Consider the following 17022-nt stretch of genomic DNA (forward strand, 5'->3'; position numbering starts at 1 on the left):
GATGGTTACATTACTTCATAATCCTGGATGAAATTAAGGTGGCTTTTTATTTTTCACCCTTGAATCAAGTTGTTTAAGCCGCTATCAATTGACTTGAGTTTATTACATGGGAATCTGTTACATCCCTTTAATTTTTCTAGGGAATGCAGAATACAAAGGATGTGAAAACCACGCTATGAACAACTTTATTTTTTTGGAGCCTTGCAGGGATCTTCCCTCTGTTGCAAATTCTTCCAAATTTGGCGTAAGCCCTCTGTAATTTGTAATAGGACACACATGAGCATAACAAACAGCTGGGAAGAAGGGATTAGAAGAGCATTACAGGTTTCTGCAGTGTAATTTTAGCCTCATTTCATGGTGTTCTTTAGTAGGAAAATATGTATCTAAAGGACACTGAAGTTAACAGGATCAAACAGTGAATCAAATAATCACATAAGATCTCTGGCTGAAGAACAGAATGAGAAAGTATTGACCAGCTGCTTTACACACAACATCAACAAAGGTAGTAAATTGGTAACTGATTCTGAGAAGTTGATAAATAAGATGAAAAAAGTTGGAGGGAACAGCCTAGAGGGAAGGATCTTACCAAAAGCTCTTCATAAAATTAAGTGGGGGGTGAACTACACTCTTGGAAGTTACAGTAAGTTTACTTAGCATAGAAAATGCTATTGCTGTTTTAATTATTGTATTATCTGTATTGCCAAATAAAGAGGTGGCCTTTGCCTAGAAGATAAGGATTTCAACAGGAGTATGGCAAACCTGTATTGAGAAATGCCAGAAACATTGTCAGAGAACTGGGAGATAGAAAAGAATATTAAAATAAGCATTTAACTTATACTATTTATACTGGTACCAATAAGGCACCAGAAGCCAGCAAAATAATTTAGTGGTTTTCTAATATGAAGCTTTCTGTAGAAGAATCTAAACTACACTTTATTGGTTCACTAGAACCAGTGACTGAACTGAAGCAAGGACTTGTTTTTAAGTTTATGGGTTGCAGAAGTATTCTGAACAATGCACTGTTCTCAGCAACTGAAAAGTTCAGTTCTTTTCTTACTGTGTTACGGTACTCACTTATTACTGGTCACAGTCTTTCTTTGTAGCTTATTACTATATTTGATCTCTAGGGCTATCTGACCAAGCCAAAACATGTAAAAAAGCTTGAACTAGAGCTGCAATATGGGTTTTCAAAACCCTTTTTAATGAAGAAGGCTCCAGGAATTACTGCAGTTCAAAGAGTTAAACAAAAAAAGCTCAAAACACTGCATACAAAGAATGGAAGTTTGTCTTTCTGAGTAGTTTCTGCACCACCGATTTCCAGCCCAACATCTGAAATGCACAACTCTATCCATAATTTAAGACAATTACCAAATTTGTCAAAAATCCCAAAGCCTTTATTTGTAAGTTTAACACAGAACAGTATTTATTATTCAGAGTAATGTACACAATAAGGCTGTAATATCTGACTTTAACTGTGTTGCCTATGTTTTATTTCAGCTTTCTCTCTCTTAAGAGACCATTCCTAGTCTTCAGTGGGACTAATAAGAGCTCAGTCAGAAACAAGACTAAAAGATTTTTAACTTCTGCATTCGATCAAGGTCCAAAGTGGCAAAGCTGCAGCAGTATGTACAGAGCAAAAAAGACAGTTAAAGATTAGATATTACTTAGAACTAATTTATATAGCCTTTTGCTTGTAGCGTTGGTTAGCATAGCTGTACGTATCTGACAGTCCCTGTCTTTCAGAAGGGTTTAGCATGTAAAATAAGCTGTGAAATCTAGGAAAGCTTTCTTCTATAATCCCCAACAGAATGTACCATTAACAGCAGTTATATGCAGTTTCCCCCTAAAAGGAAACCTAATTGATTTCAGACATATTTTAAAATTTCTCTGGTCTGCAATACCACTGAGTTACAATTGCTATATGGAGCAATCAGTTCTGGATTTAAGTAGTCTCTTGCCAAGAGGACTGAAATCAACTACAGAAAAATAAAAAACAGGAAAACATTTTGCAGTGAGATCAGATACCCTAAGAGGCACAACCAGGCTCAATTAGCAGTTACAAAACAGAATGGGCCGTCGCTCCCATCCTAAACTACTGCAACACCAAAAACACCGAAGTCACCTCCTTACTTTCACATTTCTTATTTATTTCACTCTTCCATTTGGCAAAACACCTCACTATGGAGGTGACACAGGGGAAGGTCTTCAGAAACCAGTCACTGTATGTAACCTATTAATCCAGACTGCTGACCACATTTTGAAAGATTGTAGGATATGCATCTAACAGCAGCTTCGATCCTCTTACGCTTCATAGGGAATTGCTTAAAGCTCAATTTACAAATACACCTCACATTTCTGCAAAATAAGGTAAGGAATGTGCTTCACTATGAACTATCAGCATGCTACATGCCAGTTACCTCTGACAGACTAATAATCGGTGTTTTATTATGTGTTCTGGTGACATTAAGAAGGCTAGCTTTAAGGAAGTGTTTGCATTGGCACAACTAGTATTGAACTAAAAGAACAACAAAAGAAAATAAAAAGCAACAACACTTACAAAGACAGCAGCAGACTGGCATATCCTGTAAGAGCCAGAAGCAGGCTGGTCATTCCTATTTATTTTACAGGATATCTGTAATTGACTAAGTACACCACTGATGGATTCAGGGTGTTCTGAGCTTTTTTTCCTAAAAGATGAATTTTTAAATGCTTAAAAAAAAAAAAATCTAAAAAATAGAAACAACACTATGAGAGGGAAAATAAAAAGGGAGAAAACAAAGGACTTCAGATTTTCACATCCCTGTAAAAGAAACACTGTATGAGGAACTTGCATGGAACACTGACATTTTAGATTTTCCTTCACTACCATCAGAAGGACTGTATGAAGAAACCCTACATTTTTAAGTGTGATCCCCTGGAAAACAGAACTAACCTAAGAGAAAAGGCTCTAGTGTGGAAAACTCTTACTAGTTTGAGAAGCAAATTCTCTGAAAGTGACCTGGCTGGAGAGCTCACTCACTACAGAAGAGCACCGTAATATGTAATGTTCAACAGAAGGCAGCAATTCCATAAGATTATGAAATGTGCAGGAAAAACAGTTGTCCAACTGAGAAAGAGCTGCAGAAATCACATTACTGGGAGATCTGTGTCCAGAGCCTCCTGAAAACCTTGTGCATGCAAGCTTGTGTTGAATTAGGGCTTTAGTTATCAAATTAGCAGAAGTACTATATCAATATAAAAAGCACTATTATGCACAGTCAGTGGAATTTATCTTTTAAGATATTCTGTACATTATTGCTTAATCAGTGGCACTTACAATTAATTTTTTCTTCAGGCACCTATGTATCTTTTTTGATTTGGACCATAGTTGTATTTTTCTTGGGATAGCCAATCTCAGAATTTGGGCCAGCTTTACAAAAAACAACACCACAACCTCATCAAACAGCAGTAATACATTTGCCGTGAAAGGCAGCAGCTTAAGACAGACAACCACAATACTGTAAAGTACAACAGGACTGATATTAATGTCCCATTTGAAGATTCACTAGCCTGTGGTACTGACTTCTTACAATTAAGCTTGTTGGTTTTTTTTTTCAACTTCAAATTTACTCATTTTTTTCCAGTTCCAAAGAAATATCCTGTCCCATTTTGCCAGTATTGAGTTTAGGACTGATAGCGATCCAGGAAAGTACTCTCCTGAACCAACCTTAATGATTCTATGACCTGCTTTAGAATGAGACTTGAATCTGTCTCATTGATGCTTTGTGGCCCTACCTAGGTAAAATAGAACAATATCTTAGTTAAGAGGGTTATCTCCAAACTGTTTCCTGATAAGGAAGAAGCAGGCTCCCTGACAGATTACTTATTCAGTTCTTTCTCTTCAAGAACAGTACTGCTGTTCTGGAACTTCATCACCTCCACAAAAATCTAATTCACTGACCAGAACAAGATCTTGCCTTTTTGCAAGAGCAAGAGAGAATATACATACATGTGCTTAGGGGTTGTATTTTTGTCCTACAGTATACTGCACTTAGTCCTAGCCATTCTCATCTAATACATGCTTACACTAAAAAAAGAAACAAACAAGTTGTCTAACCTGAGACAAGATTCAGTGATTAAAGGGCAGGCTTAAGGCTCACTTACAAATTTATCATTGGCCTTAACAAAATATGCAACCTAACTGTAGCCAGATCAGTTCCTTTGTTGCTTAAAAATAAGAGAGTAACTGCTACTTCAAAAGAAATTCAGAATTAAATTTTGTATTGTAGTTCTTCACACATAGTCGTATTGCATAAAATACAAACTAGAAGGTAATCTGACTCATTTCTCAGTAAGTAAAAACAAACATGAAAATGAAATTGTTAGATGAAATTGTGTTTAATTACAGTGCTAGGTACCAGGCCACACCTGAAATCAAGTGCATCGGTGCTACGGAGCAACATATCAAATCTACACAGAGATCATTCATTCCATTTTGTTTCCAATATAGTTTGTTCCAACACAACCTTTGCTTAATCCAGATCTGCTTATCCAAAACAGAGTACAGGCTATAATTAGTTTTGTGTTATTACTTAAAAGTAACAAAAATTGTTCTTAAACATTTTGGCTTCAAGAAAAAACAGCTTGTGAATTTACTGACTATCTCCAATTACGAACTTTTTCAGTTTCCAAAGCTCTATCACCATTTATCTCAAACTCTTCCACAGATCAAGCCAAATCCATTTAAATTTCAAAATACAAAAGATATGAATTATGCTTTTATAAAAATGTAAAAAGCTAGTCAAAATTACATATTTCGATATTTAATATTTGAAGAATGGGGTATAGCAGCAGGAACTTAAATATAATAAGAACTATCAACAATAAATACAAGAAATTAGTGCAAAGTTTGCAATAGAAGGATTCTTGAGTACAATGAGAATATAAAGAGACATTCTAATTTGTACAAAAACAGTCCCAGCTCTGTATACAATCTCTTCTATAAATACAACCACATAAGATGAAATGCCTATTTGCAAATAATAGTTATTAAAAAGTGTGCTTTACTGGGTTTTTCACTCTTCTGTTGGCAGATGTAGTTTGCAGGAAACCTGTAAAGACAGATTTCCATAATTAGATATATTAACTCCTCCAGGAATAGTGTCTTAAATTTCAGTGAACAGGTGCAGCACACTTTATTCCCAAGCAAAGCATTATTAAAACTCTAGGCATTACAACAAATCCATTGCAGTTAGCAATTTGTATGTAACAATGTGGTAGATTAAATAAAAAGTTCATCACAAATATTAAAACAGCAGTTTACCTATAGCGGAGCATGAAATTGGCTGTGCATTGCTATTGCCTGTTGAAGTTTTTCTTCTTTGGCTCGTCTACAGTGGCAGAGCTGGAAAACAAGAGACAGGAGAGTCAATTCTGAAAGGAATTTTGCACAACACATACTGCAGATTCTCTTTAATGACTTAGCTACTTTATAGGCTCTTTAAGAAGGGAAAGACCTGTGAACCTCCCTTCCCAACTTAAGGCTGAACAACTATGTATAGTGATAACATTGTTCCATCCACAATCGCATACATGAAAAACATTTCCTTTATTATGAAATGCATTTATCAGGTACCTTTAAAAAAAGGTGCATTATACAGTAAGTTGCACTCATCACTATATGAGCACTGATTTTGAACCTGCAACTTATTTGGAGATAGCCATCAAAAGACTTAATTAAAGAACTTTAATAAATTCAGCATTATGTTATTCATTATAATGTCATGCTGTATCAATTTCCCAAATATAAAATTGCCTACACATCTATGTTCCCTATATCTACAGACAATACACGGAAAACTGGCACAAAAATACCTGCAAGAGCACAGGCAGAGATCTAGTGGAGGAGATCTTTTCATTCCTGCCTTAAATTTATTGCATCCAGAACGCTGATTCTATTTTAAATAGAATGAAACTTTTTGGAGCTTGCTAAAGCACCCTCTGAATTATAACACTGCTCAAAATCTGTCTTAATTTATTACCTATATTCTGTATATCTCTCAGATTAGAATGACTTGTATTTTATATACCGTTCTCTTTTCCATGAAGCTACTAAGAAAGTCATCTATTTCTGTTTTGCCTTCCAAGAAGTCTTCTGCAATAGTGTCAGATTCCTCTTCAGCTTCATGAGCAGCTACTTTAAGTCTGGCTTGCAGAGCACTTGGACTGCAACTCTAAGAAAATAAAAACTTCTATTAATATTGCACTGCCCATCTAAATCCACATTTCCAAGAAGAAAAAAAGATAGATGGCTATATAAATATGAGATACGTGAATAATACAGAATCACAGAATCGCAGGGGCTAGAAAGGACCTCAGCTATCATCTAGCCCAACCCCCATGCAAAACAGGCTCTCTTGACCAGGTTGCACAGGTAAGCATCCAGGCTGGATCTTCATCACCTCCAGAGAAGGAGACTCCACAACCTCTCTGGGCAGACTGTTCCAATGCTCCATCACCCTTACCATGAAGAAGTTCTTACACATATTCATGTGGAACTTCCTGTGCTTCAATTTGTGGCCGTTTCTCCTTGTCCTATCACTGCACAATGCTGAAAGAGTCTGGTCTTGTCCCTTTGCCTCCCACACCTAAAGACATTGATCAGATCCCCTCTCAGTCTCCTTTTCTCAAGGCTGAACAGACCCAGGTCACTCAGTCCTCATAAGAGAGGTGCTCCAGGTCCTTTATCATCTTTGTGGCCACATGTTTTACTACAAGAAAGTCTAAGTGACCAAATGAATCTCTAAGAAACAGCACTGCGTGGAATTCAATGCCAGAAGCCAGTTCAACAGCATGTGCAACACATTGCACAAAGTAAGCATATGCAGTGAAGCACAGAATTTAAGTTTCTACAGCAATTGTTTTAATCATTTCAATCAGGTACAGCTTTACAAGTTTGCTATGTCAAATGGGCACAATTAACTAAACGCTTCTTTGTAAGTAATTTTACTCTTAAAACTCCATGCCACAGTACTTAAGAGCAGCTCTAAAGGCTCATCATATGCCCTTCCAACTTTGTTTCTACAGTACTGTAAGAAAAAACAGCAGTGCAATTTTAACACTATTTTGCTCTCAAACTGGTTGGAACTTCATACTACTTTATTTCATCTTTAATGTGAATCTTGTTATTGCACATAAAATTAGAATCTAATCAGAATATTCTGTTTGGATAAAGATACAAATCAAATCTTAAGTTTAGTGAAGCATTCTTAAGATAAAGAGATTATACCTCACTAAGTTCATGCTGTCTTTGCATCTTTTTTTCAAAGGCTGCTTTCATCTGTGTGAGTTGCTCATACTGAAAGAAAGAAGAAAGAATGTTTTCCCACTGAAAAAGCAAAATATCGCAACTAATTTCTTAAAAAGATTTTACTATTCACTTACTTTATCCAACACTGTCTGTCTTTTTGCCTCTAGACTGGGCTCCAGCAACAAATTTTTTTCTGTAAAATAAAGTTCCTATTATTATTATTATTTTAAAGGATTCGGTGCTCAGAATGGAGCTACAAATATTATTTTTTTTTTGACATCTTACTTGCCAGCTCTTCAATGCTTTTCACTAACTCATCTCTATCAGTAATGATTTGCTTCAGTTGTGGTAGATTCACAAATTGTTCCAGTAACACCTCCTCCTTCTCATTCATACTGGTCAGCTCTGATATACTACATTCAAACAGAAAGAAAACATACCTGAAGTTAAAAATAAGCATTACACAAAGAGTCTTTCATTTCTGTCAAAAGACAAAAGTTTGAGGAATTCACTGGGAACTTCACAGATACAGTATTCTCAGCCACAGCTTTTTACCCTTTTTTCCTGGATTGCGAGCTCTATTATGTAGCAGTGTGCTTCAAAACCTCTACATTAAGATGCATTTTAAGCTTTACTTCAAAGCAGTTTTAATGCTACTGTGGTGGACTGACCTTGGCTGAACTGGCACCTGGCAGCCAACTGCCCCTCACTCTGTTCCTTAGTAGAATGTAGGAAAAAAATAAGATGGAAAAGTGCATGGCTTGAGACAGATACAGGGAGACTACCTACTGATTTCTGTCACAGGCCAAACACATTCAACATGAAAAAAATATTTTAATCTAATGCCAGCTGAGTTAGTTGCTGAGAACAAAGATAAAAACTTGCTCCTAGGCTCAATTCCACTCTTTTATTCCCAACTCCCCCCGCCACCCCCCTCCCCCACTACCGCAAGGGAAATTTGGGTTGTAGTCAGACCTTAACACTATGCTCTGCAGCTCCCTCCTCAACTTTTCCCTCTGCTCCAGTGTATGTCCTCTCCATGGGCTGCAGCTCATGGCAGGAGAGCCTCCTAATGTGGGGTCTCTGCAGCAGCAGTCTCTTTCAGGGCATATCTACCTGCTCCAGCATAGAGTCCTCCATGGACTGCTTTGACTTGCTTTTTGGTTCTCTGCAGGTAAATATTTGCTCCATGGTCCTTCCTGCACTCCTTCTTTTCTTGACCTTTCTGTTCTCAGGACTCACACTTTCCCAACCTATTCCTACCCCTCACTCTTTGCTGCTTTTACAGCTCTTCATTGCTTTAACAACTCTTCGCTTTTTCTTAAAGATGTTTTCAAAGAGCTGCCATCAGCTCTGCTGATCAGCTCAGCTGTCCTGAAGGAGCATAGCTGCTCTGTCTGGCACAGTGGCAGAACCTGACCCATTCTCACAGAGAACCCCAGTGCAGCACCCATCTACCAAAGCCTTGCCACCTCTACCCAATAAAGCTACTTGGTGTAACTGCATTACCGTTCATGACTTTTAAATACATTTATATTGCTGAGAAATCCTAACTAAACCCTCTCATACCCTGTATAAACTTTATGTTACATATTAAGGATGCTGCTACAAGATATAACTAACTTAGCTAAATTTAACACAAGCTCTTCAGAAGCTGTCCAAGGAAACTAACAAACAAACAGAAGTTTTCATTGCCAAGGCCTTTTCCTTTTTGATAGGACACTGACAATAACATTGATAATAACCTATGATGACAGCATAAAGAAGCAAGGCCAGAAAATGAATAAATTGACTTCCTAAAACTTCCAGAATTTGTAATTAGTTAGTATTGTATCCAATCCCAGATAACCGATTCAGAAGACTGTCTCACTACAGCTGAGGGAGCTGCTGGGAAGAATAATTGACACAATTTTTGAAACATGATAAAATATATTTTGATGAAAATATTTGCATAACAAGTACATGAATTACTTATATAAGGAGGTGATTCGCCCTGGGACAGTTGGCAACTAACCACTTGGATTTACCTAATCTAACCCTGCTGCATACAGTGAGCTGCTCACAAAGTAGTCCACTGTTTACCTTTTGCTACAGCCCAATCACTTAAGAGAACGTCATTTCTGAACTAGTTTCAAGTCCATTTCCCTGTCCCTTTTCTATCTAGAAATTTCCACCTACTGTTTTAGCAGCAATTAAGTCACTAGTGAACCCCTGAAGACACCAGAATATTGATAGTTAGGAAAGCAGAAGTAAATGCTCTTTTTTCTGGTGTTGAAGTATTGTTCCTGTTCAGAAAACCTTAAAATAGAAGCCCGTCTGAACACAAGGCTGGCTCACTTTCTTACTGTACAATTTTGGTAACTGGTTGTTGTCCTATTTATCATTACTACAAAGACATTTCTGTGATATATGCAGAATTATGACCAAAATCACACACAGCATAATTGCCTTTCAACGACTATGGAAAAATTATTTACCTCAGTTCCAAAAGTTCTGGAAAGGTATCAGGAACATCAGGCATCTTGTATGTAAATCCGTTCTGGCCGACCTAAATGGAAGTTAAGAAATGATTAGCAGATTTTTGAAGAGTGATTTGTTGGTAGATAACCTGATTAATCCAAAAATGGAGGTGAATGTTCACCAGGAACAAGTAAAATAGGAAAAGTAATAAGCAACTGTAATGCTGTCTCCAAACAAAGAAAGTCTCAACTCAATCATCACACAAAATACAAAGGAATGTCTGAGGTGGCATGTCAAAAAAAGGTCAATTTTGGAGGGAAAAAAAAACCACTGCATTTTGCTAAGTCATTAATTTCGTAAGAGTCAAATGACTGAGGAAACAGACAAGAGGAGTATAGCTCGGGGAACTGAAAACAGAGAAAAGAAACTAACATTCTGATTTCCTGCATGTCCTTCCCTCCTACCCCTCATAAAAAGTTTACAGAGGAGGAAAAAACAAATAAATAAATAAAAATATGTCTTCAGAGGTAGAAATTTTAATTTCTACAAAACTGGAACTGTGGTTTCCAAGATGAGAGAAGCTTTTGCTTCTAAAGATAGAGTTTTATTCTCGTGATGAGTAGAAGACAACATTTGGCTATGAAGTTCCTTTTTGGAAGGCACTCACAAAAATTCCTCCAGATTGCAGGAGTTTGAGGAGTGTGCAAGTTCAGACATTCAGATCCACAAAGAGATGCTATTTGAAGCAGAAAAATGAGAAACTCTTCATGTTCTACACACGAAGGCTTGACACTGCACACTTTTCTCACCAGACAGCCTTTGGGCAGGAAATCCTGTATAGAAAAGCACCTCATTTTTTGTATCTAGATTAACAGTCACAGCTGCTGGGGAGAGTGCACCTCAAAAACCATATTAGCATAATTCTAGGTCACTGAAACTCAAAAACATGTTTGGCTTCAAGTTTTTTCTAACAAACCTTAATCACAACCAGAATTACAGTTTCATTTGCCAAGCACCAACAAAACAATTATTTGAGTTTTATTCAATGCCACGTGTGCCTTTCAGTAGATTTGCACCCAATGTCTGATGGCTTAAGCAGTAAATCTCAATACACAGACCTGAAGCACTATTTCTGATGTTGGAACAGGTAGTGGCAGATCAGCAATCAAGCCATAAGAGGGAGCAGCAGGCTTTTCTGTAGTGTAGCTTGAAGAAACTGATTCAGAAGCAGGCACAGGTGCCAGTGTTCTATTTGTTTCTTGAGGCGGGTATGGAGGAAGAAATGGAAACCCCTGAGGAGCATATGGAGGCATTCCAGCTGGTTTGCTGTAAAGGCTAAAACCAACACAACCAGTCAGCAACCAGCTACTTAGAACACTTTTCTTATCACTGATATTATAATTGCTAGATCACAGACAAGACACACCATTGAATTTTCAAGACCATAAACTTGGCATTTTCTGCTCATATTTACTTCTAACATAAAAAGGATATAGTTGTGCAACAAACATACAACTTTATTGAGCTATTTACTTGTAGAGCAGAAAAAAAAAAAATCACACACTCTTAATTCTAACAAAACTTCTCAAACACTTCTTAAAACATAAATTTAAATTATATACATCTTAAAATCCTGAGAAATGCATGTGTCATTCGTTAGTTCTTGTTTACAATGGAGCATTTAACAGCTCTGACAACACATTCGTAACTACTTTCCAATAACATTATTTCTTTTAAATTCAGAGCTGCAGCTTCATCTAATCCAAATATCACTGTCAGACATAAAAAGCACTGTTGTACAGACAAGGCTGTCTCAGGCTCTGCATATTTAGTATATTATTTAAAACTGTACAGTTACACATGCGCAATGGAAAACAACTTCCAAGCCTGGAACATTATGAAAAATACAAAGAAACAACACTCAGATGATGATGTAAAGCAAATTCAAGATTTTATCTATTGTAAATATTAGTGCATTTTCAAGAAAAGAGAAGCACAAAGTTGCATGAGCATATAAATCCAATCAAGTCTACCATTTCTTCGCAAAATACTTTATGTCATCAAGCATACACATCAGTTTGTGTAGATGCAGCAAATATGTGTCTCCCAGTAAATTTACCACAATATTCCCGCCGTCCTAATATTTGGTTTCATCTTTTTTAAACTAACTTAGTTATACACTATTACATATCAGCATCTTTATAGACACTTACTATGGAAATGATGTTGAACTAGGAGCCAGGACTGGTGGATTTTTCCAAAACTCATCCAGTAAACTTTGAATAATTTTTCCAAGATCCGAGTGCATTGTAAACTAGTATTAAAGAAAAAATAATTACTAAAGCTAGATACAGAAGAAAAATTATTCCTGATATCTAACAGTTAAAAAATATGATGAATATGAACATTTACTATGTCCACATGGCAGTTCTGAAAGCCACTTCAGAAACGTGTTGCCTATTCTAAATTGTTTATGCACAACCTCCAAATGTTTTAAATAGCAAAGCCATTCAGAACAGAAACTAAAAGTCGAAAGACTTTTTTGCATACTCCATTGTCAACAGAGAATCAATTAAGTACAAAATTTCTGATGAACAATGAAAACTTAATTAACGAGCCCACAAGATTTACATAAGAGATCAAACGCATAATAAGTTGCATCATTCAGGAAATGTCACTCTAAACAAGCAAACAAACCTGGACCCCTCCCCCAACAACACTGCTGTTGGTGGGGGGGAAAAAAGGAAAACCAAAAAAGAACAGCATATGAAAGTCCTGCTTTTTAGGGCAAAACTTTGATATTCTTCTAAGAGGATTAGGGTTGAAAAAAGTAGGTAACAGAACAGTCTAAAAACATCTTTCTTACTAATTTGTGATTCACTATAGAGAAACATGAACCATGCTATCAGCACTAACGAGAAGAGACAGGAACTTTCTAAGCTATCTTAATTTTAACTCTGTGGAATACTCAAATTCATTAATAGCAGTAAGAAGAGAATTAACAGCAGGATACATATACATATGAACAGTACTGAATCTCTGTTTTCAAACCAAAAACATTTGAGAAGGATTAGGATCAGCATTAGTCTTTTTAAAAAAAACTAAACCAACAGAAGTACTGTCAATAATCTACCACAGTGTACTAGAATTGCTATTAATATATGTGGAAATACAAACTATACATACATTGTTTATTAATGGACCAGTCACATATACTCCCTGCTTGTCCATTAGATGATGTCTCACAGGTGGGAAAACACTGATGACTGGTTTTTCCTGAGGAAACTGAGGTGGAAGCAAGCTGTAAATACAAGAATAATTGTTACTACACCCCATAAAGTGTGCTTCAAGAAGGCTTCTTATGCAAAGAAGAAGCACGGTAATTCACATAACCATACTCTTCTATGAAAACCGTTACAGAGATTCACCATGAAGTACACGAGAAGATTATTCAGTTACAAAATCAGAAGTCAGTAATGAAACTTCACAGAGATTAGAATACTACATTTTCATGGAACAGGAAAGCATTTACTGACAAGAACAGTAGGAACAGTGATGCAATTATGTCCACCGACAAAGAAAAAGCTATCATGTGTTGAGAATACTTTCATACAAATTGCATTACTCTAAAGGCAATGCAGCATAACTTTGCAGGTAAGTCAGTAAAACTGTGGGGCTGAGTAATAAAAAAAACTTGAGAATTGAATGTTATCAACATTTACCAAAGCAGAAGCACCCCCTCACCACAAACAAATTCACAGGGTATATTACAACAAACCACTTTCAAAGTATGATCCAGAAGCTTCACTGTGGTAAAAGTTGATACCAGGAGTTAACATTGGATCAGTCAGTTACCATTTGTTTTCACTTGTCAGGGACTCAAAGACTCAGAAATCCTCAGAGTTTTCCACTGCTCACCTTCAGCTAAAATTATGCAGATATCCTAGGAACTGAGCATGGCAAAATATAATTACGCTTTGACCTGAGCATCTGCATCGTGGACAGAGCTAGTTTCAGTCAGATTACCAAGACTACTAAGGCAAATTGGGGCAATAGTTCCTCAATTAGTTATGAAGTAGACATACTTATGTTCCATTACAACTTTTGATGAGAAAATTATAATTTTTAAGACATGCATTTAGAGATATCCCACCTTACTTACATGTTAATATTAATTGTCAAGTTGTTTACAGTGAATGGCAGTCGATATTCCACATCTTTCTGAATTTCTGCAATGCTGTCAAAAAAGAAATTTTTAGTATCCAATTGATGTTCAGTATGACAGCCTTGGTACCTATGCTCTAAAAACGGGCAAAACCTCAGACATTTTCTATTTAGTTTGAAAGCTTTTTAAGAATAAAACTGAAAACACTGGAATAAGCCAATATGCTTCAGAATACTATAATGAAATAATGAAGACTAAGGAAAAAACTTCAAACCTCAGCATTATCAGAAACAGTACTAAAACAGGCAGAACAATGGCGATCTGTCAACACTCCCAACTTATTTTACATCCCATGCACAACAAGGTATTGCTACCTTGCCTACAAACCAGCGTATAAAGCACAAATAACACTTTCTTAATACAATAATAAATTATTTAATAGGTATATTTCTGTCTGCATACACCAAGTCTTGTGCACTTACAGTGATATTTTCAAGAACTTTTACCTGGAGAAAAGCTACTTGCCAAAAATTGAAGGCCCTCATCCACAGATAATCAAGAGACAGACTCCTTGAAACCAAGTGAAAAATCTTCTCACAAAAACTTATGAAACTGAATTCAAATGTGCTCCTTCTGAGAAAAATCTTTAAAATCAGCTACATTAGTAGAAAGGTGATTTCAACATTCAAAGCACTCTATGATTTTATGCATAGCAAAAGTGTTTTGAAAAGGTGGCATCCCAAAGAATGCAAAGGAGAAGGAGATTTTGCTCGGATGCATAATTACCTGACAACATAAACATACCTAGGCTGAGATCTCGCTTTAAAGAAAGGGCAGAAAATCAGCCTCATCTTATAATCCCTCAGTCAAAATAAAGCTTTCAAGCAGACCAGTTCCTCTGCCACATATGTTTCCTGCCTTCAAATGGTTACTAATATACTCCTCTGCCATAAGCTCCCTGTAAGCAGAGGGAACACAGCTAGGATTGGTAATAATGATAGCTAGGTGCTCCTTAAAAGCTTCTTTGCACCCAATTTCAGGAATACCCCTACTTTCTCTGCCAGATATTGTACAATTACTTCCTTCCGTCCTCCCCCCAAAAAACCCAACCATCATTATCTGCAAATCTATGTTATTACAGTGGTAGGCATGTTTCCTATCTATTCAAAGCATCATTTGCACACGTAATTCACAACTCTGGCTTTCAGAGCTTCAGGAATAAAGAGAATAAACTACAAATCCAGCTACGCATCACATGTTCCCCAGCCTGACTTCATTCCTCTCCCAAGAAACTCAGTATCCACTCTCTCTCTGTGGTAACTCATGCCTTTTGGGGAAACCATCACACATCAGCTGCAAACAAACAAGAGTTGAAGGTTCTCCTCTGGTACACCATGCACAAGAATCACCATTCTTCTTTCTTAACTGAAGGATTCTCACTGTAATCTCTCACACATTCCTACCCTTAAGACACTGGTATGTCAGCACCTTAAGAGCCAGACACAAGATTGTTTTGAGACAGGTATATAAATGTGCTCCCCTCACTTGCACAGCCTATAGGAACTGGGGAAGGAGAGAAGAAGTGGGAGACAAACAAAAAAAACGAATTACCTCATTGAGCTGAAACCTTCTTCAAGCAAACTCTTCAACCAATAAAGTGAATCATCTCTTTCCCAAGTGGAAATGGGTGCACAGGAAAAACTACACATTCTTAATTTTGGCGAACACAGCAAATATAAGAAAACTTTTTTTTTTTTTTTTTTTTTTTTTAAATAACAGTAACTTTAGGTGAACTTCTCTGTACTACAACAAAAAGAGCAGGAATATAGTGCTCAGTAAGGTTGACCCAACAAAATCATCTAGTTCAGTAAGGTGCTGCATACCCAAGAGAAAACTTCTTAGAGGAGTGAGCCACTTTTCCAAAATATTTGTGAAACTGGCTCTGAACACATTCAAGTTCAAGCAAACAACAGCAATAAGCAAAATTTTCATACTTGTGCTTCCTATGTGCTAACTCACAGTAGGAGCTGTCTGCACCTAGTAAGTCTGCAACCACAACCAGTTGCTCTTTCACCCTTGGTGTCAGCAGAACACAACACAAAACATTCTCTTTCCTTCTTACAAATTGTTTTTGGAGATTGCTATCAAACCATTTCAGTGGGACTGGCTTCCTCAGAAGCTCAATGACCGCTTACATGCTCACTGAAAATATACTGGAGAGTTCTGAAGTGTGGATATCTTTGTAAAAGGAGACGAGCACAGTTAGCAGATCAAGAATGCGTGAAACTGATTAGCAGTTCTGCCATCAGAAATTTCTCAGAATGAAGAAAGGTCTATTGCTGTAAAATTGTGGCTGTTGCACAGGAAAAAACCCTGCCTACATCTGCAGCGAGCATCCAGGGAAAGCAAGCCTCTCGTACAGTCCGTTCTCAACGAAGAAAAGCTGTGCCTCAGCAGAACAGCTCCCAGGGCCAGCAGGGCTGCCGTGCTGCTGCTGCTCGAGTGACAGAACCTTTACACCGGATGTTTCACCCTTCGCTTTCAACAAGCACGCTCCTCTAACCCCTTCCCGGGAAGCTCCCCCCGCCTCCCGGCCGCGTCCCGCAGAGCCGCTCCGTTCTCCCGCCCCGGGCAGGCCGAGGGCCGGCAGGACCCGTCAGGGCTTCACACAGACGGGTCCGATCTCGGCCCGATCCCGGCCCGGGGTCGGCAGGAGGGCCCTCCGGGCGCGAAGTCACGCCCAGGCCCAGACGGAGCGCCCGACCCGGCCGCGGCCACTCACGAGGCGTGCGCACCGCGCAGGGACTCGATCTGCCGCTGCTTCTGCTGCTGGAGACTGGTGAGGGCGGGCAGCGGCGCGGCGGACGAGGAGGCGCCGCCGCCCTTACCGAGAGGAAACAGCCAGTTCATAGCCGCGCCGCGGCCCGACGGCCGGCCGGACACCGGCGGAACCTCGGCCCGGCCTCCGCGCGCGCACGCGCACCTCGCCACCGCCTCCTCCCCCTCTACTTCCGCGGCCGCGCGCCAGTAGCGTCATCGCTGCGCGCCGCTCCGTCAGAGAGGGAGGGCGGGGCGAGGAAGAAGCGGGGCGGAGCCGACGGCGATTGGC

The 17022-nt window shown here is 38.3% G+C and overlaps 1 protein-coding gene across 2 annotated transcripts; it reads right to left on the bottom strand.

The window, feature by feature from the left end:
• Positions 1-4358: 4358 nt before the first annotated feature.
• VPS37A (VPS37A subunit of ESCRT-I) lies at positions 4359-16973 on the bottom strand. 2 transcript variants are annotated; one of them, XR_014883135.1, is made up of 12 exons: positions 16696-16973; positions 13911-13985; positions 12935-13049; positions 11962-12062; positions 10867-11083; positions 9766-9836; positions 7574-7701; positions 7423-7481; positions 7268-7336; positions 6021-6212; positions 5303-5383; positions 4359-5090 (listed from the first exon to the last, which is right to left on the bottom strand). XR_014883135.1 is itself a non-coding variant. In XM_085223070.1 (12 exons), the coding sequence occupies exons 1-11, from the start codon at positions 16821-16823 to the stop codon at positions 5303-5305; spliced, it is 1188 nt and encodes a 395-aa protein (XP_085079196.1). In that variant the 5' UTR covers positions 16824-16968; the 3' UTR covers positions 4359-5090. The 2 variants fall into 2 exon arrangements, 1 of the variants encoding a protein (XP_085079196.1); XM_085223070.1 differs by having other exon boundaries at positions 6069-6212; positions 16696-16968.
• Between the last annotated feature and the right edge of the window lie 49 nt (positions 16974-17022).

The sequence above is a fragment of the Meleagris gallopavo genome, chromosome 4, assembly GCF_905368555.1.
Source record: "Meleagris gallopavo chromosome 4, MGAL_WU_HG_1.1, whole genome shotgun sequence".
Lineage (NCBI taxonomy): Eukaryota > Metazoa > Chordata > Aves > Galliformes > Phasianidae > Meleagris > Meleagris gallopavo.